The sequence below is a fragment of the Amphiura filiformis genome, chromosome 18 (genome assembly GCF_039555335.1).
Source record: "Amphiura filiformis chromosome 18, Afil_fr2py, whole genome shotgun sequence".
NCBI classification, from domain to species: Eukaryota; Metazoa; Echinodermata; class Ophiuroidea; order Amphilepidida; family Amphiuridae; genus Amphiura; species Amphiura filiformis.
Genome location: NC_092645.1, coordinates 25,496,897 through 25,524,557, shown reverse-complemented (window position 1 = coordinate 25,524,557; position 27,661 = coordinate 25,496,897). Strand labels below are relative to the sequence as shown.

The window sequence follows — 27,661 nt, the reverse complement described above, 5'->3', positions numbered from 1 at the left end:
TTCAGACGTCTGCTGGTTTTTTTTTCGAAGAAGACTCTCGACAACTTTTGGTAAAATTTTAATTTTTGTTCTATATTTTGAAGAGAAAAGTGTCAGAATGTAACGTGTAGGAATCTATATACTTTAAAGGTTGTGTTGACAGATGTTATGAATAAAATGGGTATTCGGTGTGCGTAAAAGCTTAAACTTAAACAGTAATAACACAAGCACGCTTGGACGGTCATGTTTGTTTGGGTGCAAAATTTTGCACCCATGCACACAAAATGTACAGGGAAAAAGCATGTTTATGTTTTCAATTAGAGTTTGCACTAAAAATTACGAAAAGGGGTATAATCCTTCTTGTCTTCCATGAGCAACCGCGTCATATCGGGTATAAGGCTCATTCTTGTATTACAGATTTAGATTATGGGGTCCAATGGTGTCCGGTTATGACCGACACATAATTTGCCCTGAATTTTGAAAACTGTAACCGGTATTTGGTCTATTTGTAATTTTTTATACAAAACAAGTGGGTTATTACTAAAAACTTTCAAAAAAGAAATTGTTAACAGCTATTTTTAATTTTTATTCAGGGATTGAGTTTTAAGGCGTGCGAGTGCGATTCGCACGCGCCTCACGCCTGAAAATACGCCGAGGGTGCGATTTTCGCACACCTAAAAAAAAAAAAAAAAAAAAAAAAAAAATTTTTTTTTTTTTTTTTTTTAAGTTTTTTTTTTATTTAGAATGTCCTGGAACTTAAAAATGTCCCTGAAATATTTTTAATTTTTTTTAAACTTGAAAAAAAATTACAAAAGATTTAAAAAATTATAAATTCATGTTCAAAATATAGGCAAATTTATAATTGATGTTCACATTACAACCTATTTATGAAGTAAAGAAGCATACAAAACAAATGCATTTTAAAATCATTCATAGATTATTATGTGAACATAATTTACAAATTTGCCTATTTTAAACAAGAATTTATAATTTTTAAAATCTTTTGTAATTTTTTTTTTTTTTAAATTAAAAAAAATTCCAGGGACATTCTAAAGTTCCAGGGACATTCTAGGGACATTCTAAATCCAAAAAAAAAACTAATTAAAAAAAAAATTACAAATGACACTAGCAATAAGTCCAAAGTCCAGGGACATCTATGCAGTATACCATTCATTACCCCAGAGCTTTTACCATGGCCATTTAAAAAAAGTACATGTATGTTGTCACAATTGCTAAGTTTTAGCTGAAAATGAAATCATAGTCATACACCAGTTTTGAAAAAAGCACACCTTGGTTTATTTAGGTGTGCGATTTGCAGCACACCTAAAAGCACACCTCGGGTTATCCAGGCGTGCGATTTACAGCACACCTGTCACATTGCAAAACTCAATGCCTGTTTATTACATGTAAGGTCTCGAAAATCATGGACACCACTTGTGACAAAAAAGATCATCTACATCTGGTTGCCTGTTAGTTTCATTTATATATGACCATTGCTTATTTTTTTTGGTCTTATTGAGTGAATAGGATGTATACTAAAATTGTATTATGAAAGAAATGTTAGCGACAAAACATCTGTTAACAAAGACAGCGCTTACGCAAAGTACATATTTTGGTGTCCGCGTTATGCGCGACGTTATGACCGACATGTAAAAATGCAAAATGTGCTATATTTTTTGAAAATGGGGTAATTTGTAAACAACAAATACTTCAAATGATATATTATGACATGTTTAAATATATGACTGACAAATGGAAATTGCAAAATAAGTTGAATTAAAGTTAAAGCTGGATATTGTACGACAAACTGGACACCGAGTTATGACCGACACATGAAAATGAATAATATGTCATAATTTTTAAAAATTGGGTATCTGATAAACAATGAATACTAAAAAACAACAGTGTGATATGTTTAGATAAATTTGCAGGTCAAATACACTTTTCAAATTATGACATAATTACAGATAGCTTGTTATTGTCAGTCATAACTGGACACTAAATATTTTGGTGTCCAGTTATCTGTGACACCACTGGGCACCTTAAATTCTCTCGTGTGCACAAAATTGATGTTATAGAAAGTCATCCACTTATCTATTAGGCTAATGAAAGTTGACCCCCAGTTTCCCGTTACATAGTTTTTCATGACTGGGTAGGTGACTGTTTCATTATTCATTATTCATTATTTTCAAACTTTCATTATCGGTGCAAAGTTAATTACGGAATGCTATGTTTTGAGGCCCAAATAAAATAATAAAGTATAGTAATGACCATGCTTCACTCAATGATATTTTACCAACTTAGTCTTCAAAACAAGTTTTAATTAAGCACATCTTCTTTGGAATCTTCAAATTAACCTATAGGTTGTGCAACATATGAAAGCACCAGAAGTCCATGATAGTCTTTGGAGAACCACTTTTCCATATAAATACACTGTGTCTGTGTGTTCTATTGCACACTACTTTTTACAAACCAAACTTACTCTCCACTAGCACATCTTTGGAAGCAATATTTATACGGAAATTAGTTTGTCTACTTGCACAAACTGTTTTTGATCATTTAGGTTGCACAATAAAATATTGTAGCTGTTCTGTCAAAACTTTAATACTTGACACAGGTCCTAAAGCAGATCTTTGAAAGTAAACTTTTATACATGGAAATTGTATTGTTTTCCAATTTAGGTTGCAGAACAAATGAAAGTTCGAACGTTCACATGGAGGTTGCTGGTAAAAATCATCACAGGGTACACGTATTAATAATAAAACCACCATGCAAGAAATTGACAAATAAATCATTTTATTTATAATTTTATTTTATTAAATACATATATTTGTAAGAAAAGCAGAATAAATTTGACTTCAAACTTTATTTATTTTATTTATTTTGATGTTGTCTATATATAGCGCGCTACATAGTGCACGGTAGAAATGCTTTCATATTTGTTCATACGCTGGTTCCATAAACTTGGCTGCCTCTCTTTGTGTTCGGTCTATCCATTTAGTGGTAGGAGAAACTTAGATGCAGGGAATTTTTAGTCTCCAGTAAATGCGCCCTACGATATTGCCGTTTTACCACATAGTTTAACCCAGCGTTTACAAAGACTATCCGGGCGGTCAGGGTCGGCGTAAAAGTGCTTAAAATACGTGTCGGACGTGAAAGATGACATTAAAACTATCCTTATAAAATTAAAAACTTGAAAAATGTGAAATAATGAAATAATGGAAAATAATGAAATATTTGATCGGCATTTTTTTCTGACCGGAGTCGGGTAACGGGAAACTGGGAGTCAACTTTCATTAGCCTTATGCCACACTTGTGCTGGCCCCACATAAAAATGGCAACTTTTAATCTAAACTGACAGAAATTGCACAAAACAGGCCCAATAATTAACTTTTGGGTCAATTTTTGACCATGTATTTTGACCAAAATGCAAATATGCTGTTTTGAAGGTTACAGCAACTTCTTATAATGTTATTTTATTTTTACATTATAAAAGCTCCTAAACCACATTTAACTTGCAACTTTTTAGCCATTTTGGCATTTATATTTTTTGTTTGGGGTTAAAACATGTTTGGTGTCCGGTTATGCGCGACATTTTAGAGTGATTTCTCCACAGTTATGTGCTTCGTACAGATTTCTGGGCAATCATCGCTGAAAATATTTTGCAGATTTTGAAAGAGTATATAATTCCACTCAATTTAAGCTAACTTTTGACATTAATATTCAATTTTGAAAATTTGACTGTATGTCACACCATTGGACCCCATAATACAAGAATGAGCCATAATCTTCCTTCTAGGAGCAACTACTGTTTGATTGACGGGCAAGCCTCGAAATAAGCAGATCTGGACCAGGTCCAGGAGCCACACATTTGGAAAAAGCGGCTAGTCCTGGTCCTATGATTATCTAGCGAACCAGGAGCCATTTTCAAAGAGCTTCTGCTTCTGCTTCTGCTTGAATACTTTCCAACACTCCAAGTGGAGTGTTGGAAAGTTGGAAAGCCATCTGCCTCCTCTACCAAGCATCCATCCCTCGACCAAGGATCTGTCCCATCTTCGTGGAAGAAAGCACTGGTAGTTCCCATATTTAAGAAGGGCAGCCGATCGTCACCCGCAAATTATAGACCTATATCTCTCACCGCCATTCTGTGTAAGCTATGCGAGCATGTGGTCCATAGTGCAATAATCAACCATCTGTCTGAACATCAGATCTTGTCCGATGCACAGCATGGCTTCAGAAAGTACAGATCATGCGACACACAGCTAATCCTGACTATCAACGATCTGGCCAAGGGGATCGAAGAAAAAGGGCAAACAGACATGATATTGTTGGACTTCGCTAAAGCCTTCGATAAGGTTTCACATAGGCTTCTTCTTCACAAACTCCAGCACTACGGCATACGTGGACCTACTCTTCAATGGGTTACGGACTTCCTCAGCCACCGTACACAGCAAGTTCTGGTTGATAGCCAAATCAGCACTCAAGCCAATGTGTCGTCAGGCGTACCACAAGGCAGCGTCCTGGGACCTTTGCTCTTCTTGGCATTCATCAACGACCTTCCGGACTGCGTAAAGAGCTCAACAACCCGCCTGTTTGCTGATGATACTGCACTGTACAAGAGGATATCGTCCCATCATGATGCTTCCTTACTACAAGAAGATCTCAATGCTTTGCAGAAGTGGGAACACACATGGCTTATGCAATTTCATCCAGCCAAATGCCAGGTGGTGCGTGTTACCAAGAAGCGGAAACCAATCACCTTCTCCTACAGCATCCATGGTATCACTCTTGAAGAAGTGTCATCTGCCAAATATCTTGGTCTCAACATAGACAACAAGCTGAGTTTCAACGACCATGTAGACATCACCACCAAAAAAGCAAATTCCACCCGTGCATTTCTCCAGCGCAACTTCTACCACAGCAGTCGGAGGATTAAGGAGGCTACGTACACGACTTATGTAAGACCTACTGCTGAGTATGCAGCTGCAGTATGGGACCCTCACACTCAAAGAAACATCAAGAAAGTGGAACAAGTCCAGCGAACCAGTGCCAGATACGTTACCAACACCTACGACCGCAGATCAAGTGTTACCCCCCTGCTGAGTGAGCTCCAGTGGCCATCTCTACAAAGTAGACGTCGCCAAAGCCGGCTAACTATGCTCTACAGGATTCACTCCGATCTGGTTGACATCAGTTGGAAAGATCACGTCACTGAAGCAACATCCAACACCAGAGGTCATAACTCCCGCATCTGGGCGCCATATTGCAGCTCGCAAGTGTACCTATCTTCCTTCTTCCCACGCACAAGTAGGGATTGGAATTCCTTAAAGAAGGATCCAGCAGCCTTCCCAACACTCAATGCCTTCAAGATGGCATTGAGGGACGGCTCCATCTAGACAGCAGACAGCATCAAATTTTTAATCAGCACTTCACTGTACATATTTTGCACCTATGATCTCTTGTCTGCGTCATATGTCTGCGCACCCACCACTCTGCAGTGAGTAATCTTCTTTTCAAGAAGCCTTCACTATAACTGGAAGAAGAAGAAGCGGGAAGGAATCTAGTGTGTGCGCACTAGTGAAGACTGCTTAGATGCGTTTTAGGATGTGATCTTGTATGCTTTTCTTAAATGCTAATGGGTCTGGTTGCTGAGTAAGTGTTGCTGGTAGAGAATTCCACTCTTTGATAGTTCTTGGGTAGAAGGAGTATTTGAAAACGTCCTTGTTGACTTGTAATTCTTGATATGAATTTAATGTGGCTTCGTTTGGTAAGACGGTGGGTTGGTTGTAGTATGTTTTGTACTGGCAGGGCCAGATGACCCTCTCTGGCTTTCTGTAGTATGGAAAGTCTATCTATCTTCCTCCTGTCAGCAAGTGTCTCCATGTCAAGGTCTTTCATTAATTTGGTAACACTTGTGCGCTTACTATAGTCACTCTTGATGAAGAATCTTACTGCTCGACGCTGGATCGCTTCCAGTTGGTAAATTTGATCTTGGGTATTAAGGATCCCATACAGCGGAGCAGTATTCGATGGTTGGTCTTATGAATGTCTTAAAAGCTGTGTGTTTGATGTCTTCAGTACAAGAACTGAGATTGCGTTTTATGAAACCAAGTGCCCTATTACCTTTCGCTGATATCTAAGAGTCATTTAAATGTTAATTGTACTGTTTGTACATATTAAATACAAAACCTGCTTTAACTACCAGGTCCAGGCTCTATTTTTTTTTTAAATGTAGAGCCTGGTTCACATGATTTTGGTGTGGACCAGGAGCCAAAATGTTATGACCATTGGGTAAATGGCTCCTGTGTGCCTGGTTATTTCGAGGCTTGTTGACGGGCTATTCCATTGCTCGTTATCTCGTATAGTGTATTTTAGCGGGGCAATGGCAATGCTGGATGTAAATTATTTTTGTCAATGATATAAACTGGTATAATCTTCATAAAGAAAATGTCTTCCATGATAGACATGATCACATTTTAAACATGTGAGGGCGGGCTTCGTTAAGCTTACTTGTGCACCAAGATCCTGTCTTAACTGTGTAATCCAATAGGAAAATGAAGAAAATTTGGAATTTGACCCTCAAAACTCCAACCTAGCATGATTTTTAAAAAATCTGCATTTGAATAATATTTGATGCTATCAAGTAATGAAAGCTACATTTCATGAAACATTAGCACATTTTTGTAAAATGGCCCATCGTGCTCAAAAATTTAGCCATAAAATACATGTACACATGTTAAGACATAGGAAGCCATTGATAATGCTGGGACACACAATTTGGCCCATTTTGGGACATTCAGGCGAGCATACTTTTCCTCATAACATTGCCAATTATAGGCCTACATACATGATTGACCCCTCATTTTTTAAGTTAAACGATTCTCCTTTTAATGAAAGCAATTTTAGATGAATTTATTAAATTTCAAAATTTTATGAACATGCCTATCCATGAGCAACCATTCATTTGGTAACAAAAATTTAAAGCTTTCATAAAGAGTATCATTTTTACTATCTTTTAGAATGCCTAAGTTTCGTTTAATAATTTGTGTCATGTCATTCCATTGATAAAATAAACAAAACATCTTCCATTCACTCAGTCGGACATCCGGGAGCATTGTCCCCTTTGCACAAGCGCGCGCAATCCGCGCATAGCAACCAGCTCGAGAAAGGGGAACTGCACATGTATGCGCTGCACATGCGCACACTGGTTTTACAAGGCTATTTCCTAGGGCTGTGGTCGGCACCGTTTTTTATTGTCGACATGTCGATATAATTAGATATACCGGCGTCGACAGTGTGTCGACATAAAAAAAAATTCTAAAAAAAAAAAAAAAAAAAAAAAAATTTAATTTTCAAAAAATATTTTTTCTCCCTAATGGTCCAGCGCCTTAGACCACTAGGCATGACCTCGCCCTTTAGACGCATAAAAATACCTACGCATAAAAAATCATATATTTGGGTCAAGTGAAGTATAGAAAACATATTTTAGGTTTCCTTCACCGACCTGTTCTTGAAAAAAATTGAAATTTCTATGTAAATATGTATTGTGTTTGGTCCCCGGTCAAGGCAAATTTCGCTGACTAGCAAATGTGTTAACTAAGCCTAAGGTTTGCCTGGCATACATGTACCTAGTCATATGATGTAGTCATTCTGACACCCTGGGAAATTCCATCTTGCAAGCTGCAACAAACAGTCACCCATATCTTGGCGTTACGATCACTGATAAGCTCACCTGGAACAAACATATTGATAATATAACGGCATCTGCTAACCGCACCTTAGGATTCATCCGCAGAAATTTATATTCTTGCCCTCAACATGTTAAAGAGTCGGCCTACAGGACACTGGTTCGACCTTTGGTTGAATACTCATCTCCCACATGGGATCCATATACACAAGTGTTAAATAATAAGATCACAAGTCCAAATCACAAGGTTGTATATGACAGAGTTGCTTCAGAAGCTGGATTGGGAGTCACTTCAGATTAGAAGGAAGTGGAAGCGACTGACCGCAAGGGATGTTCATAAAATTTTGAAGTTCAATATTTTTAGCTGAAAGTTCTTTCATTTGAAAGAGAATTAAATTTACCTAAACAATAAGGGGTCTATCATGTTTCTAGTGCATATACTTTTGAAGTTACAGACAAAAATAGTGTCATCAAATTGCCCAAAATTTTGTGTGTGAAATTGAGTTTCACTGAAAAGGTAAGGCAGCACGACAATTTCTAATATTTCAAGAGGGCATCATGGCAACTGTTGAAAATTTGAGAAGGGCACCAGGGCAATTCCTCCAAAGTGAAGAAAACAGACGCAAACAGAGATAATTTTATAATGAAGGCGCAGGGCTGGGGCACCGACGGCAACTTCATTAGAGGGCACACCATTTGACTTCCTTGGGTAAAGGACATATTTTGAGGGCAGTGGGGATGGGCACCCACGGCAAAATGCCATGGGTGCCGTGGGTTAATTCGAGGGCTGAGGCACATGTACAATGCACACTACTGTATGTGACCCCAGATGACCTTTAGGTCTTTACTGTAAGAAAGCTGTTTTGGATGGTCTTGATTTACACACAAATTGCTTTTGAGCTAAATCGAGCATCGACTTGGTGGAACATGGATTGCACTATGTGATAGTTTATGACCCGGGGTTTATGAATCCAGTATCATGCCAGTACCAACTACCAACATAAGTCAACATCACTTAGGTTTTTCTCCATTGAGCCCCACAGTGATACCAAAATAGGCCAGGGGTGTAGTACTCCATTAAACTTTAAGCTCCTTTACAAACAGCTCCTTTACAAACTTAACAAACTCATTCATATATATCACAAACAGTGTACATGGACCAGCTGTCAAAGGAGTGTATATTTCCAAAACATGATATCTCCACCAGTTATGAAAATTCCCACACTCCTGTAGTATGGTACCACCTTCAAAATGCACTAAAAGTCCTAGTTATGATACTGAAAATTAAGATCCCAAATTTGTACTACTTTAAAATGCAAGTCTAAATATCCACCTGTCTGTCTTCAGTGTGAGTGGGTAACTTCTTATAGCATCTTGTTGAGTTAAACTGTGTCCAGCTGTACATGGATTTCTAGTACAATTTGTACGTTGTATCGCGCCCAGCTTGTCCTCTTGAACCTAGAGGGTGCAGACCGTGTAGTACCTGCAGAACCGGGAATGGTCCCCCTTCTCTTTTCAAATAGCTCTGACACTTTAACATGCACAGGGACAGTATATGTGTGATGAGATAAATGCAGAATACAGTGGATGTGATTTGTAAACTGTATGTCATTATGCCTTTGCCATTCTGCAGTATGATGGATGAAAATTTGGAGGAGAAGGAAACGGATGAAAATCCCCAGAAGAAGTTTGAAAGTCCTCCATGGTTTACTAAGACACACCGTAGAATGTTGAGAAAGAAGCAGAGAAGGTATAACAAAGCAAAAGGATCAGGTGCACAGAAAGATTGGGATGACTTCAAGGTGATCAGGAAGGAAGTCAGTCGGGAATTAAGACGCAAAGAGAATCTACCAGATGAAGGTACAAATCCTGCACATTAGTTTAATTTGCACAATACATTGAGAAATCTGGATCTGATCAATATTCCGAGAAGCTGTAGTACGCAAAAACTATATTTAGCCCTGATAAAAGTGGTTTTCCAAGTAAAGTGTTGGATGCATGCCGTTGGATGCATGCCGACGTAGCAACCTTGTCTTCTATATTTAGCCCTGTTCCTTTTGCTGGCTGAAGTAGCTAGCTAGCCAGGGTTTTAAATGTGTTTGTGTGTACGATATGACGAATTGCCCAGGCAGACTGTTCCAGTTGTGTATGGTGTTTGGGAAATATGAAAAGTGGTAGGAGTTGGTTCTGCCGATGACAAATTTTTACACTGTGTTATTTATCATGATGTGGTTTTTGGAATGGGAAATTGATTCCAGACTCTAAAACTTCCACTGTACACATACATGTAGCATGCAGCCAGAGGTGAATATAGGAAGTGGACACCCTGATTTTGAAGAATAAGGTATTTTTGACCATATTGGACGACGGACGTCCACCCTAAAGACACCCCTCTGGCTAATACCTTGCCGTGGATCAAGGTTGGTCAAAATATGGGGGCGGAGCTGAAAGGACCAAAAATGGCCAAAAGTTGCCTGATAATCACTGATTTTCTCACAACAAAACATCACCTGGATCTGGGAATGGATCCTGCTACAGGTATGGTACTTTGTGTCAAAATCCTCTTGCTGCTTTGATCAGTATAGAGATGAACACGATAATCCATCACTCATTTACAAGAAAATTTAAGTTGATATGTGAAAATTTGTTAACTCTCATTTAATCTATATTTTTTTCTTTTTTTTGAAATTCACAGCAACCAATGATGAAGTTTGTAGTTAATCAAGTTGCTGATGGTGGAGGCCGTCTTGGGACGCTCTCTCTGGTGAGTCGACATGGCAAGGACATCACCATGGACACACCAACTTGTCTGCTGTACAGTAAATGTGGATCTGTGCCTAACTTATCATCTGATGTTGCTTCCAATATACAAAGAACTCCATCAATGATGCAAGTTACTACTCCATCAGTGTAAGTAATTATGATGGGTTTTTTTTAGAGTCAGTTTTCAACCTTTGTTATGTAAGCAGGACTTTCATACCCAAAGGACATTACTGTTGATTCCTATTTTGAGGTCTGAGGAGGTATAAAGTAGAAATTATCCTCATTTTATACAATAGTGGATATTCAAACTTAGTGATAAAATGATACCAGTTTAACTTTAACACTTCAATATTTTTTCGCTTACCTAGTGAAAATGTTAGACATTATTATAGTCAACCAAGCGAAAAATGTTCCAGTGAGTGTAAAAATAGTGTAGTGTTGAAAACTTGTATCATTTTATCTAACGTAATAAGTATGAATATACCCTCATATAAAATGATGCCTCACTTTAGTATTTAAGTTCTTAAAATTACAGCCTGAGCAAGTGCAGGTAGCTGATAACAATTGGATCAATGAAAAAGACAACTTTAAAAAGCAGGATTCACCGAGAAGAGCTCATACATCACTCGCTCAGTCACACTGTGCTATTCCAGTTAAAATCCATACACCCCTATGGAAGACATGACTTGGCTTAAATTTTCACACAGGGGTGTGAATTGCAAATGGGTAACACAAACGGCTGACTGTTTGAAGTCTACACTGGGATAGGCCATATTTTTTGCATACAGAAGATCTGCAGGAGAGCAATCGCTCTCACTTGCCTTGATAATATATAAGTCAGAGAACTATAGTTTGCGTCTGACGATCCTATCAAACTCCCCATATGGCCTGTGATTTGGTTGGATAAACCACCTTAGAAATTTGTATAACACTTATTAACAGTATTTCCTATTTTTCTTCACAGGATTCCAAGCCAAGATGTGTTAGAAGAGCTTGGTAAAGGCCTAGCTTCTTTCATTGGCCAACCAGATGTGCCAATATACCTGAGTGTTCAAGACCCACTTTCACCTTGTCCGACTGGATATAACGAGAAGAATGTGGTGTCGATTTGGTCTACTGGTGGTAGAGTGAAGGTAAGAAGTTATGAAGGATGCAAATTTTCTTACTTGATGGAAGAGTTACATCATGGTTATAATTGATCACCAAAATGGTAGTATGTTGTCGTTGGGCAGGAAATACCTCCTATTTGTCATTAGCCCCTGAACATGTTTAAAGCAAAAACCTCATATTTGTAACCTTTTAGCAGTTTTGTTTTAAAACATGTTCAAGGGAGGATTTTTCTGCCCAACAATATGATGTATACAAGAGTTTGTAAACTGATGTTACTGATCTTGATGAGTTTGTAAAACTGATAGTATCATACTGAACTTGATGCATGTTTTAGTATAACATCATGTTTACAACAAGAATGTGGTGTTGATTTGGTCTGCTGGTGGTAGAGTGAAGGTACTATACGAGAACTCTGTGAGTTTGCAGACTGATGTTACAGATCTTTATGAGTTTGTAAAACTGACAATACTGATCTTGATGGTCACATGTTTTGGTATAATATCATGCAACAAGATTTATGGTAAATGGTGCAGTTGTGGAGCTGATGATTTTGACTTGATCTGTCAATTGAGCTATTCCAGTTGAAAGCCATACACCCCCTGGAAGACAAGACCTTGATTTGATTCCTGAGTGTGAATTTCAAATGGGGTTACCACAATAGGTGACTCCGTTTGAAATATACACCCCTCCATTTGAAATGTACACCCTATGTGTGGGAGATTAAGATTATCTTCTTCAAGGAGTTACTGCCAGTATACTGTTGTATCAAGTTTCTCTGTGTGTCTGCCAGGAATTGCTTGATAATGTTTATTCAAATACAGTTAAGTGTGAACATTTTTGCCAAAATCATGCAAAATAATATTATGATGCATTCTCTTTATCCATAATTTGCTCTTTAGTTATCACCAGAGAGTTACATGTCATTGGTTGAGGCCTGTAAGCCTGTCATCTTTGAAGCATTAAGTGATGGTGATACACCACAAGGGAGTTCTACAAAACGTATCAGGAAATCAGTTGATAGGACAGTAGACTACCTGGACACTTGCATTGAACTCTGGCAGTCAAGTGAGGTAAGTATAAGTATGTTCGGCTTATAATTGGTGACAATTATTCAGGTTTTGTTACCACGCGCATCAATAAAGTCCAAACTTAATTCACATTCTAAGCAGGCGCCAGCCACTCAACATACAACTAGTATATTAGGCTGTGCCCAACTGCGTGCACGTCTTTCAATTACATCAATACACAATGTTATGACTCAATTTTTTCACCAAGTATAAGCCAAACAAACTTTAAAATGGACGTGATACATGTATATCAGGGGCCCATGGACAAGGAGCAAGTACAGGCCCTTTTAACCTTTTAAGGCGGGATTTACCTTATGGGAGCCCCGAGCCAGGCCAAAATTTGAATGCCCCGAACTCACGTGCCGAAGAAGGCATGTGCACTCAAGTCAGGGCCAAGTTTTGGTTTACGTATAATATAGAGGTGGACTAACAAAATTGTTCCGATGTTACTAGGACATTTGTGCGCAAAGTACATGAAACAATTCAATTTCAGACTATTTTAGCCCCAGATCAACATGAATTATGCTATTCAAATGTGCGCGAAACACGGAAAATTTACTATTTTGCCCTATTTTGGCCAAAAAACATGCTGTTATTAGGGTTAAAAGAAAGATGCATTTTATAATGCAATTTTGCCCCCCCCCCCGACCCGGGCCCATCTGGCCCAATGGTAAATCCGGCCCTGTTCTCCATTATCAGCCCTTATTTAATTTTCGTTTTTGTGCTCGGGCCTCTGAACCCTAGCCCATGGACTTCGTCCACCCTGTCCCCCCGCTTGATACGCCCCTGAGCAGAACAAAAGAAACTATTAAATTGCAATAAATTACAGCAAATTAATTGGGATCAGTTATGTTTTGTACAATGTTTCTTTATTGCTGTAGGTTTTGATCTGAGTCAAAATTGTGGCCAAATCAAAGAGAACCCACACTCATCAGAATTGCCCTGTGGGTAACGCTATGGTAAATCCACCATCATTAATTTGTCATGCTTGGAGACCAATGTAAGTACCTCCACCATTTATCAGCTTAAATAAATCTTACTCTTTATATTTACTTTCCTTTTTATGAAGAAATTAAAAACTGCAGCCCTGCTGGGTGTTGTACAAGGAGGTGATATGTCATCACAGCGTAAATGGTGTGCAAAGGAGATTGCCAAGAGACCTGTATCAGGATTTATGTTGGATGGGTTTCATGAAGGTGCTATGGAAACCACAGCAAGATGGAGTTTATTGAAAGAAGTTGTGGTAAGTGGTGATAGCTTCCTCCGTCTCACTAAACTGTGGTTCACCTCAAGTTCTATTAACCCATTACATGGTTCCACTATATGCGAGGATCGATCTGGCAGCATGCATCAATGGGAATTGAACCAGTCATATAACATTGCGTAAAGTTATGTAATTCTTCCTTTCATGTCATGCCAGTTCAGGGCTTTCCTTGCATCTTTGCGGAACCGTGCAATAGGCGAATATGTGACGTAGGTGCATATTTTGCTGATCACTGTATTTTGAGTGCAGAGCGTACCATGCACGCTGTGGCGGAATAATGATAGGAATGACAACATGTATAGCGAATGGGATGGCATGAGCGATATTTATCCAGTTTTAGCCATTAAAGGTCAGGTCTATAGCAAAAACAACATCATATCATTGGCAAGCTAATATTATGAGGACAATGAAAATGACTCCTTTTTTGAGAAAATAAGACGTTTAAAATTGATATTCCGCAAAAACCAACTGAAGCGGTGAGTTCCTTCGAACGAGACAGATTTGGCCTAGAAAACTGGTGACGTCATGAAATGAGATGTGCCCGCTGTGAGAAAAGGAACTATAAACGCTCTCAATGGACAGAACGTATACTGTTGCTGTTCACAGAAAAAAATTCCAAATTAAGTATTACAAATTTCATGGTTTTTAAACATATGGATAAAATCAGCCGCTTTTTCTTATATATTAGACAATTGTGATATTACAATTCATATGTATCAATATCATGAGAAATATTAGGCCTAAAAAATAAATACATAATTTGAGCTTAGAATTTCATCTGAGACTAGCATATAAACCGTGTTAGTCCACAAACTCATGTATCTGATTTCTATTGCAATGCTATAGTTTCAGTTGGATGAAATATTACAAAGCAAACACATAGTAACAATTACTGTGTGGGCTTTGTTCCCGAAAGAGAACAATAGCGTGCGTATTGTTATGCAGCATTGTTATGGTAAGTGATAGTACAACTCATTATTGCTAATGTCACACTTGTCAAAGTGATTGTGATTGTATGATGAGAGCATGATAAAGTATCCGCTTCATTTACCTCGTCATCAGTCAAGCGGGGAGAACACGTGACGCTTCAAGCGGGGAAGAACACGTCGAGGCTGAACTTTAACCACACAATTTCTCCTTTTTCAGGAGAAATACACACAAAAAAATTGCAACAAGTGTCAACTTGTAATGTAATAATTATTCTCTTCGAATAGAGATAAACTTGTTTTTGCTATAGACCTGCCCTTTAAACTAAAATTCTGCAATGTATACATTGATTGTGTAGGAAATAATATGAGTCGAGAAACCAGTAATTACATTTATATTTTCAAAGGTGATGCGATTTGTTTCTTAAGGTTACACAAAGAGACGTATAAAAAACGTATAAAAGACGTATAAAGTTGTTCTCTAAAACAGAGTTTTCTCAGTAATCAAATATCGCAGCGAGTGAAATGTTGGTGCATTGGATGTAGCTTAACATTTTTGTGTGTGTTATATACAAATTATTAGAATAAATTTGAAAATCCTTCGTTTAAAGCATTTTTACCCACCATGTTCACAAGATCAAAAACACGTTCCATGAGGTTTTTTTTTTCTAATGTGCGCTCCGTATAAATCCACACCGAGCGATTGTTTTCTTCTTTTTCCTATTGTATTACAAATCGATCAAAGAAATAATGTTGCCATGGGGAAGAACCAAATACAGTACCGATTAAATTTTAAAAGCCCGTTTTGGGGGAAAATTTTGGAGAATTTGGTTGAGAAAAAGCTGGTTTGTGAAATTATCGATATCTTGATTACGAGACGTTAATTTAGACATCTGAATACCTACATTATTTCTCAACATTCTGCCAATTGCTATTCCATTTGATTTTCACTCCAAATTGAAGCTAGTTTTGCAAAAAACGCGAGGTTTTCCTCCATCAGTTCGTTCAAAATTTCAGCGCCGACATGCGTGTTTATTCTAAGAGCCATAATGCGGACGCGATTGTAATCATGTAAATTATTGCATCCAATTATAGTTATCATCCGCTTTGAGAACAATCAATTGTGTAAGCTGATCGATGGCCGAGTGGATAGAGCGTTGGACTGGGAATCTAGTATGAACTATTTTTGTGGGTTCGAGTCTCCGTGTGGCTGAATTTTCTTTTTTTCTCTTTTCTCATTTTTACTTCCTTTCTTTCCTCTTTTCTTTCTCCCTTTCTTTTTTCATTTCTTTTTTTTTTTTTTTTTTTCTTTCTTTTTTTTTCTTTTTCGTTCATTTTCTTTCTCTCTCTTTCTTTCTCTTTTTCCCTATTTCTTTATTCTTTCTTGCTCCTTTCTTTTTAGTTTTATTTGATTGATTCGCTGAGTGCAGTGAATCGTGATTGATTGTTTTTCACTTTATATAATTCAGAAATTTGTAGGCCTGCTAAGTCTGTCTTGTTGATTTTCATCCCAAATTCGATTTACAAATAATTGTAATCAGGGAATAGCAGCATTGATTTCATCAAAGATATCAAGGCTATAAATTCAAAATCAACACATTTTCCAGGGCGTAGCTTGACGAAGTGCCCCCAATCAATTTTAAAATTTATAAAATCCTTGTGAAAATTGCGAAAAGTGCCCCGGCATCCGAGCTCCGGGCACGAGCTAAGCCAAGTTTCATAGCCTTTTCATGTCTTGACCGTGGATCGATATTCTATTGTAAGTAGGCCTACGTCCCGATGCACGCTTGTTCATTTTCTGCATGGCTGTTTCTGTTATGAACTTACGCCCTCTGAAATCAAGCGCATGAAAAACTCTCGCTAACCTTAAGGCCAATAATATATCAAAACAGTTTGGAGCATATTCCCCCACAATAATGGAATCCAGAATAAAACAGAACATGTTGGAGCAATTGTACATAGTGACCAATGATCTGGTCCATGGGAGACAAAGGTAGGAAATTTGAATTGGAGACCTATATGGAGTAAAAATAGCAATAAAATACATAAAAAATACACATCACAATACTTCAGGACTGTATGCTAGGCCTTTAGTGGTTTATGATATTATGGTAATAATTATAGTAGGGATAACCATCAAAATTTCATGTTGCCCCTATTGCTACAAAAGATTGTTTTCTGGATAGAACTCATCAACAGAAGTATTTTGGTGGTTAAATGGTCAAAATCGGACAAAAACTTGAATTATGAATTTTCAAAGTTTCCCATTCTGACCGGTCATTGGAGCGAAATAAAATGACAAGGTCCAAAAATAGCAATTGGGAGCAAAATTGGCATAAGCATATATTTACCTTTATATATTTCTTTATTTTAACATATATGCAAACATGAAACAAGCATATTGTGAAAGTATCAAAGGGTTTCTTGTGAAATGGCACTTTACTAGTCAATGGCATAAATTATTTTTTTTTTTTTTTGAGGCATTGAAATCATGCATTTAGAGAACATTTGCCAAAAATCATCCAAGATGGCCGATATGGCACAAAATCAAAATTGCACTAAGTCCAGGTGAACTTTTTTTTCACAACCAAAAATTTCAATGTTATTGGGTTTAATATGACCAATTAGTAGGTGTATGCAAACAAAATCTTCAGTGTCATTGAAGGTCATTGACTCATTCACAACAGTAGAGGTTAAATCCACTTCACTCATCATGCTCATGTGTGACTTCTAACAAAAGGTGCTGGTTCCCATAGTATTCTTCATTCAAACCAATTCAATGCATGACCTCGGAGTCACCTGCATGACTTTCATGGGCTATTTTGAAACAGTTATGTCTGCACATTCAGGTACTTCTTTTGAAAGTTCTAAACAAGGTATAGCCAGCAGCAAGTTGTAGATGGTATAGGCCTAAATATAAGAAAATGTTTAGGGTTGAAATCAGGTGAAAAATACATCGAATAAGCACGAAACTTCACATTTATGTTCAGAAAGGTGTCTTCTTAGCATGATTCGAAAGGAGTATGGAAATTCTAAAGGGAAGCTGGTGATTTAATTTGTAACTCGAGATCTACTTGTTCATTTTTTTCCTTTTTACAGAGGGTATGATAGAGGTATTACTGGCAACTCTGCCAAATTACAGCTCAGTAGGCCACGTTTTCACCTGAAATTATTGACATGAATATTTTGTGCCATTCTTGAGCAGTGCTGAACTCAGCCACTGGCAATTAAACGCACTGTGGCGATGGACCAATTTTGACTCGCACTTACAGAAAAATGAAATAAGTTGTGTTGCTGTAATTTGCAAGATAGTTACAAAATATAATTGGCATTCACTTCCCCAATTTTTACAGAAAAATAGTGAAAAATAAAAGAATGAGATCAATTTAGAAATGTCTGTGCAAGCAGTGCACAGTTGAGCTCCCTGCATGTCTATGGGAGCGTTCTAATCAAGTTGATGGTTCATTGGTCATCCCTAATTATAGTATAAAAACACAATTGCTTCTCAGATCGTGTCACATATAAACTCAGAACGCACTTGCAGATTTTGTTAACAATACTGTTTAAAGGGTAAATCAAAATTTAATTTTGTGGGCATTTAATATTAAAGTCTTGCTTGATTTATAATCTATTGCTTAAAATGTTTTTATATTTCCCGATTCAGGGCGAGCTTCCCGACACCAAACTACGCATGCTTCCAAGAGCGGGTAGACCTGATGACGTTCTGAAAGCAGTGGAAAGGGGAGTGGATGTTTTTGATTCATCGTATCCTTTTGGAATTATAATTCAAAATAGAAGAGAGGGATATTTAAATTCACTATGGATACTTATATTCAAGATGGACCCTAGGGTAAAGAAAGGGGGTAACAGTTATGTATACCTGAGGGAGACCAATGCAGACCTGCCAACTGTCCTTCATTTTGAGGGACTGTCCCTCATTCGGGGAAAAAAGAGGGACAGTTCTGCTTTCTGAAAATTTCAGTGATGGCAAATTTAAATGTAAGAACAGCAGAAATTAATGCAAATTTCACTTTAAAATTTTACTATAGCATTCTCTTTGGTCTATTGTGATAAATCTAGACCTGTAAAACCTTCCCTGAATTCTGAAAGTATTACACACCTAAAGTTTTGAATTTGTCAGTACCTGGTTTGTGTACATGTACAAGGTTTTGGCCTCAATGTCCCTCTTTCTGACTTTGGTAGGTTGGCAGGTCTGCTAATGTAGTCCCAATGTCGGGAGTGTTTATCAGTAATAAATCCTGAAGAGAAAGAGCTATAATTGCTAACAGAGGAGAACAGTCTTTGTTTACCTTTTTAGCATACACAGTGTAAACAGAATAAGGGTCCCAATTGGCTATTTCAGTTGGGCTATTCCATACACCCCTTATGGAAGACATGACTTTAATCTTCCACTCAGGGAGTGTGAATTTCAAATTGTGTTACCTGAATGGATGATCCAGGCCTCAAATATTTTGCGGTACTCATTTTCAAGGCCACCAGGGAAAAGTCAAAGAAAGGCACCAGGGTCAACAAGTGATGAAGAATACCTTGAAGTTGACAAAGATCTGGGGCACCAAGGCCAAAACTGAAAAAGGGCAGGCAATGGCCTTAATGGCTTCCCTGAAATTTGTTCCCCCTATGGATGGCTCCAATTGAAATTGACACTCCTTGTGTGGGAGATTAAGGTTATCTACACTCTGATTAAGGTTATGTCTTCCACATGGGATTGGTTTTCAACTGGAATAACCCATCGTCCCATGATCTGATAAGCTGATAACATGTCAAAGCTGTGTTCTGCACACATGAAAGGTCATAAATTGAATACAAAGCTGGCTGTGTCACTCGTTAACATGGCGCACGCATCACGAGAACACCATTCTTCTCTTCTCAGTGTAGTTGATACTCATCTCTGTGGTTTTGGCACATATACTGATGGGAGTGATAGTTTTCATCCTGATGTGGCAGTGACGTCAGTGTGCATTTCATTTGATGCAGCTTCAATTTGCTTGTGTTTGTTCACTCAAAGAGATGACATTCACATGCAGACGCTTAAAACACCTCATATTGATGCGTACATGAAACAGCTGCCTCAACTCACTGACGTCACTGCCACACCAGGGTGAAAAAATTACCATGTACGATAAACTTTAAAGGCATAGTTATCAAATAGTTTTACTCCTGTACATAATTGACTTTTCTTAACATGTTCCCAAAGATTTCCACTTGAAGTCACAAACAGAGGATGTGCTTTAGTGTTCAAATTTGAACAGAGTAGAACTGTACCAGAAGAGCAGGAAGAATCTGTAGACTCAAACAAATTGCCCCACTCAAGTAATAAGGATCAGAAACCTGCACAACCCATAACCCAACCAGAAACAGATGAGGTGAAAGACACAAGTAGCCAAGCAGAATGCAAGAATATAGAGGTCAAAGGTGATAGCAGTATTGGGAAGACGGGTAGCCAATCAGAATGCAAGAATGTAGAGGCCAAAGGTGACAGCAGTAATAATGATATGACGGTTTATGAAGTGAATCTGAAGGAAAGCAGGTGAGTAAATATTGGTGAAAACAGGAACAGTCTTTTGAAATAAGGTGGAAAGCTATCAAACTCATTATGGTGTCTTTAAAAAAAGCTTCAGAATAGTTACAACCTGCATCAAAATGATTGGTACCCATCAGTGTTGATGATTATTGATTTCAACAACTCTTCCTATACCTTTGTACATGAGCCAACTGTTGTTAATCTGTGATGAATCCACAGCGGCGTATACGCGAATGCAAGTTTACGCGTTACGCATGAGCGCATAAAATTCGTCATGGCTGGAGCATAATGCGTAAACATGAACTCTCTTATGTTGGCGGTAGCAGCTAAATATTACCGCTTTATTCTTTCGTTTTATTGCTGATATCAACAGAGAAATACTCGCATCCGGCGCGTCTGCATGGTTTACTTCGCTCTGGCAGCTAAAGCTGCCCTCGCGAAGTAAACCACTCGGTGAAACATGATTGAATCCCTAAATGCCTGCCATGCAACATCATCTTTGAAATGAACATTATTTATTGGTGTGACCGTTTATGAAATTAATCAACAATTTATTGTGGATCGTACGTTGCATGTTGATGTACCAGTAATCACTCAACAGATCTATGGGTGCCAATTATTTGATACAGTTTCTTGCATGAAGGTAATCTGTGTTGGTATACTGTGGTTCACATTAAGTTCGGTAGTGACATCAATGCTTTTCATGGTTGTGCCCCAAGTGTGCAGACAAATGTCCCTTGTATGCGCTCAGTTCACTACTGCACACAGTGAAATACACACCTACATCACTACTGAACAGGTCACTGAACCCTAATTTGGGTTGCCAGTCTCCTGATGAAGGCCAAGGTTAGGACTGAAAATTTGAGGTACTTATAATGATATCTTGTGTTGTGATCAGAATTTTTAAATAGTAAATTTAGGAAAGCTGTTTGACTTGAGTCTATATAACCATTAACATTTTAAAATTATAGTAAATTTAGGAGAGCTGTTTGAGTCTATATGACAATTAACACTCTGCAAGCGGGTTTCAACTGCAGACGACAAGTTTCAAATTTTGTTTTCGTAAATTTCAGAAATGTAAATTTTCATGACCGTATTTGAAATTGGCTTTTATCTTTGTTTGTGTGTTTTGTGTTTTTGCTTTGGGCACTTTGTAACTTTCCTGAAATGGTGCTTTATAAATGTTGTAGAATGTATGTATGCATAAATACATTAAGATGAGTACAAACCAGCCTGGTAATGGTTCAGTGCTTCAAAAGATAGCTCTTTATATATTGAGAAAATCTCTTACAAACCATAAGTCATGAAGAGGAGCTATACAAAATATTTCTTGTATGTTTAGATTAAAGGGGCTACCCCTCTCAGCCAGTTAGCCCCAGAGAAACTGACTTACACCTGTTACTTTGATGACAGACAGAACAGAATTTACATGGATTTCAACCTTGACTATAAAAGAGCTTGAATCAATAGTTTGATGAGATGACCTCTGTAAGAGGAGCAGTAGAGGAGCACTCTAATGCTTGTGCTTCTCACAACAAACAGTAAAAAGGCAGAACTTTTTGAAAACAAGCTTTATGCAACAATGTTGAGAAATCTAGTAAACTTTTTGCACATCATTGCATCAACTGATTGCAAGAGGGTGATAAGTCATTTGTTATTGCTATGCACTTATAATGACCATTTTGCACTTTGTCGTTGGGCAGGAAAAACCTATGTGCTTGTGGCCCCGGAAAAAAACAAAACTGCCAACAGGTTACATAGAAGGTTTAGCTTTAAACATGTTCAGAGGACAAAGACACATAGGAGGTTTTTCCTCCCCAACGAAAGTGGCTAATATCACAATCATAATTGTGACACAATCAAAGGGAATTAATCTAAAGTTGCTTATGTTGAATTTGAGTTATTGGCAAAGAAATCACATTTTGTTTTGTGTCCATTTTATTTGCAGGTTTTTTGATGATTTTAGACCTGTATTACCCAGCTGTAGCTGTTACTGTTGTCAGAATCACACAAGGGCATACATCAACCACCTTCTCAATACCAAAGAACTCCTTGCTCATGTACTACTCACAATGTAAGTTAATAGGAAGCAAAAAAATTGTATTCACAAAATGTGATGTGGTATGTCAATTTAAGGTGGCACCTCTGGGCATAAAGGGAGAACAGAGATACAGCCAAAAACACAGACAGTGGTGATTTTGATGGAATTTGAGTTTGCAAATTTGAGTTTTTCAAATTTGTGATGCTAATTATGTTAAAAATGTTTGTCTGAAAGTTTCAGACTGAAATTCCCTCTGCAAACTTTGATCACTTTCCCACAATACATTAAAGGATGATATCTCATTTGACTTTTAAGTCAGCTTATATTCAATTTAAACAACAACAAAGGCAGTGCTGAGTTATATCTATTTTAACAATATATAAAAAAAACTTAAAATTGAACCCTGCCCAGACGTACCTCCTTTTGATGTACCAAGTCACAAATATACTTCATTTTGATTTTTGTATAAACACATGGAAAGCTTGCTCCTATGTTATTTCAAAAGGAGTTGGTTCTTGAGTGGAGAGTTCCTGGTTTATTCATGAAAGCACACAAATGGGTTGGGTTTTGAAAAAAACAGGCACGCAGCATGCTACAAATCGCATTTGTGGAAATGCTAAGGCAGGCTGCCAGGTGTGCTATTAAATTGCACTCAGTAAGAAGTTTAGGAATTGAGGTGTGCTATAAATCGCAATGTAAGGTGTGCGATCACTGTCAAGTCTCTATCAAGACAGATTAGACAGCTTTATCCATAAGTTGTTAAACGGTGATGAACAATGGCGAAACATGATTGAATCCCTTTCAACAACGAAAACAAGCACTTGGTTATTTCATGAGGAATGTCAGTTATAGTCATTGCCCATGTGTCACTCAAGCTTACAATCAGCAATATAACTGCAGAATAAAATGGCATGTTAAGCTCCCAAATACTGAAATCAATTCCAGGAATGACAAATTTTACATGTAACGCTTATGCACGCTTCACATGGCTGTGTACTCAAGACATTGTTTCTTTTGCGAAATTGAACTTTTTTGAAATATATTTACCTTGTTATGTTTTTTATAAATACAAGGAAAGAAAATCAAGATTTGTTAACTCCAACTGCTCTATTTATGGATTTTATTTCACTATTTCACTTGTTGCTGCAATTTAAAAGCAAAGAAAATCTTTGTTGTATCATCAGGGTACACGCGCGCAACAAGGCATCACGTTTTGTAGTCGCACAATTTGTTAACGCACAGATACGCTACGCATACGCAACGCTTATCTGCATGCGCGGCACATCTTATGGAAGCACTGATTTCACAAAAACCTAGCAGTCAAATGGCTCCGTTTTAGCTGATAAAATGTGATTTTTTTCAAGTTCTTTCCCCTGATTTACACATCCAGATATGAATAGATTTCGCCCAAACTTCTCAAGGGGCTGTGGATTTACCCGATGTTCACGTAATGTAAGGTAGAAAAACAAGAACTGCCGCATTCTCCTGTGAGCTTTGATCAAAATGCAAAATGTGACCACTTTAAACTTCAACAGCCTTTATTTCAATGTTCATTTTCTCGGTAAAATGACGATTTAGGTACACAATAAACTCAATAAATACAGTATCTATAGGTAAGCAATTATGCTCATCATGAAAAGCATGATCGACTTAAGAAACGGTTTTCTCATTTTTTTTATATTTTGATCTATTTCCGATTTCACTCATTTCAGGCATCATTTTGTGCAAATACGCATTTGTGAATTTTAAAAAGTTCATTTTGATGCCTTTAATGATGGTCAATATCTCAAAAAATAAGGCCATTATGAAAAAAATAAAACCGTTTTTGGAATGGTGCCTCAAGATTAAGAAAAAAACAAAACAAAATTTTTTTAAAAGAGTGTTTTTTTGTTATGATGTACCGAACAAACTGTGATGGATTTCCACAACTTCCTGTCCTCCATTGCTGTCTTGAAGTCTGCTGCCTCCAGTCCAGTGTCATCTTCCAGAATGTCAATGTAGGTCAGAGCAGGTCTTCCAGGTTTCCGCCTCCCATGCTTGGGTATCCAATGAACCATTTTTGATGCGGGCTCCTCACTTCCTCAAGGAACAATTTACAATTCAATTTGTTCCTCAAAATACATTGATAATAACAGGAAATAATTTATTATAATTCTCTTAAACATTTATCTCTTATCTTACATGCGAGTAACAAAACTTTTCCCAAATTATTTAAAATATACTTATTTGTAGTTTGCATTAGTATACAATATTTAAAAGTGGTAGGATTTTGATAAAAATATTGGGGAATGAAGCGTTGTCGCTCCATAACAAAGAAATTACGTATACAAGTATAAAATGAAACTCATCTTCAACTAAACCGGAGTTGCAAACTTTGCAAAACCTTTCTTCTCGAAGTACACCTCCGTACCTACCCACCTCAATTTCTAAATTCAACATGCCAAGTCTTAATTTTGACAGAAGGATTCTCAAAATACAATTTTCAATAACGTACAAGTATTTTTTACAAGTAATCTCTTGTTTGAAAACAGAATAATAATTTAATTTGGAATTGGAACCTACAGAGCTTGAAAAACGCTGAAGATCCATATCTACAGAACGTTGTTTAAAAAGGACAGAAACAAATTATTGTTAGTAACACCTTGTGTAAGCCAAACATGCCCAAAACCAAAGGAAAACAGAAGATATTTTACATCGAGAGCCCAGCAATCCAGGCCACGTTTGGCTTTGTTAAATTGAAACTTGTAACACTGATATAATTTTCTATCATGGTTTAAATCAAGAATATGTAGCCAGTATTTAATCACTCGTAACATAGTTTGAATCAACAAAGGACGTCTCCCCAATTCACCTCTAACAGCATCGCTAGAGGCAGTTTTGGGTATACTAAGGAGGTATCTACAAAATCTTAAATGAACTCTCTCAATCATGATGGATTCATTTGTGCCCATAGTTCGCATCCATAAAACAAAATGGGTGCAATTTTTGTATCAAATATTTTACACATAATATCCGGAGGAAGTCGGCCACATTTGTTGGCAATATGTTTGAAACTAAAAAGTGCTTTCTTAGCATGAGTACTGAGGTTTTCATGAGATTTATACCAGGAGCCCGAAGAACTGAAAGTAACACCCAGATATTTGAAAGAGTTAACAACTTCAATTGGTATACCCAAGTAATGCCATTTCTCAAACCGTTTCAACGGACCACCATGACGGAAGACAATAATATTAGTTTTGTCTATATTGACAGAAAGGCCCCATGCATTACAATAATCAGCAAGGATGTTAGATTGGCGTTTTAGGCCAAAACCAGTATCGCTGATTAATGCGAGGTCATCAGCATATAATAGGTGACTGATGTAACTTTCACCAATTTTCATTTCTTGGATATCAAGAGAATTGAGCCGCTGGCTTAAGTTATTGAGAAAAAGATTAAAAAAGGAACGGAGAAAGCAAAGAACCATGCTGGACTCCAGAACCGCAATGAAATGATTTGGTTATACCACCAGGCGTTTTTACATGTGCATTTAACTGTAAATACATGAACTTAATCACATCCAAGATGTTTCCCGAGATTCCAGCATTACGAAGTTTAGAAATAAGGAGGTTATGATTGACTGAATCGAAAGCTTTACTAAAATTAACAAAAGCAACATAAAGACAGCCCTTTTTATGCGAAAGATATCTGTTGATTAAGGTATATAAAATAAACACATTATCAGTACGAAAACCTTTCCTGAAACCGGCTTGTTCTTGACAATTGGTTGTCAATTTGGTTGCATCGGCCCAGAAATTTAGCCTATGCAGAAGAACACCAGAAAAGATTTTGCACATAATCGAGATTACAGAGACAGTGGCCAGCAAACCAGGTTCTTCTCAATTCCCTGATGTTGTGGCTTATGTTTGGAAGATCTCCATAAGTCTGCATTTGACATTATGTTCCTTCCAATGTACATTCAGAACAGCCCATAGCATGCAGGGGTAACAGAGGTGCGGGGGTTCTTAGTACAGATGAGGATACAGAGATGTGCGGCAGATTCAGCCATAGTTTAGACTCTGGTGCATTTTCAGCAAAAATTCCGAAACATTTTCCAAAATTGGTATAATTTCGGGTCTGGTTTTCATCAAACACGCCAACACGGTATAAAGTCAGTTAATTTTTGGGAGTCCCAGCTGCACATCCCCACTCAAACCAAAGTTGAGAACCCCCGGGAAAAAATCAGGCTTTATGTATAAATAGTCTTGCCCGAAATTCTAATAAAAACATAGTGTTTTATATTTATAAATAAAATATTTCTCTTTTTTTTTTCTTTCAGACACAACTTGCATCACTACTTTAGATTTTTTGAAGCTATCAGAGAATCAATAGCAAAAGGAACTTTTGAACATCTTGTGAAATTAGTCACTGAAGAGAGATGACCTATAAGCAATGATGGATAAGGTTTGTGAGGAGTTGGCTGCACACACTGAGGAAGAAATGGTATTATGTTAACATGTGCAAGGTACAAGATGCTGCAAATGAGCAGTGGTGTGGGCAAAGGGGGACGTAGAGGCCAGTCAAGAGCGATGGAGAGGCCATAACATGGCAGAGTACAAGACATTGTAATAAGAGTATGGGGATGAAGAGACTACTCCCCCCCCCCCATTTGTGTTCAACAGTTTGGGAAATTGCACTCAGTAACAAGCATTTGCTGGCAGTATGAGTATGGGAAATCAAGACATGAGCACTGGGATGAGGTGTGTGCTTATGGTTTTAAAACAAAGGTCATGATGTAATAATAGTGGTACTTCATGTAACAAAATCTTAGATGGTGACAAGGCAACCTTATCAGAAATTTGGTTTAGTTGGAATGATATACATTAAGGGAGGTTGATTTTCAACTTTTTTTAGATATTTGATTTGAAACAAATGGAGATATCTGTGACTTGCCATAACATTAACTACCATGCAAAGAAAAAAATTCTATCATCAAGCACTTTTTGAGGAAATCCATTTTAATTTTCAAAAATAAGCCTGTCGAATTCGGCAGCTTTGCACCACATTTACTATGGGAAGTTTGTATGTGATACATGTATTAAGTTCCTACATTTTTGCAACTGTTTGGTATCAATATTTTACATGTGAAAACTGTTTCATTCCAGTGATGTGAAAAATAACCATTATGTATCAGATGCCAGAAAATCATTTTCAAATTTAACCCCTTATCACACCTGGGAGTGCTGTATTTTTGTACTCTTCAACCCCAAAATATGCCACTTTCTTGCTCATTATGTTTAACT

At 37.4% G+C, this 27,661-nt stretch overlaps 1 protein-coding gene across 2 annotated transcripts; it reads left to right on the top strand.

Moving 5' to 3' along the window:
• LOC140140041 (queuine tRNA-ribosyltransferase accessory subunit 2-like) lies at nt 1-27,661 on the top strand. Of its 2 annotated transcripts, XM_072161853.1 has the most exons (10): nt 17-50; nt 9,300-9,526; nt 10,362-10,576; nt 11,394-11,562; nt 12,439-12,609; nt 13,676-13,849; nt 18,461-18,561; nt 20,012-20,344; nt 22,287-22,412; nt 26,698-27,661. In XM_072161853.1, exons 2-10 carry the CDS (start codon nt 9,521-9,523, stop codon nt 26,798-26,800), a joined length of 1,398 nt encoding a protein of 465 aa, XP_072017954.1. In that variant the 5' UTR covers nt 17-50; nt 9,300-9,520; the 3' UTR covers nt 26,801-27,661. The 2 variants fall into 2 exon arrangements, with proteins under 2 accessions (XP_072017955.1, XP_072017954.1); XM_072161854.1 differs by lacking the exon at nt 9,300-9,526 and having other exon boundaries at nt 1-50.

Bases quoted from the DNA above. Each gene is read 5' to 3' on its own strand.
- LOC140140041 (XM_072161853.1), top strand. The intron at 10,577-11,393 runs GTAAGTAATTAT...TTTTCTTCACAG, and splicing joins CAAGTTACTACTCCATCAGT to GATTCCAAGCCAAGATGTGT. The intron at 20,345-22,286 runs GTGAGTAAATAT...TTTTATTTGCAG, and splicing joins GTGAATCTGAAGGAAAGCAG to GTTTTTTGATGATTTTAGAC.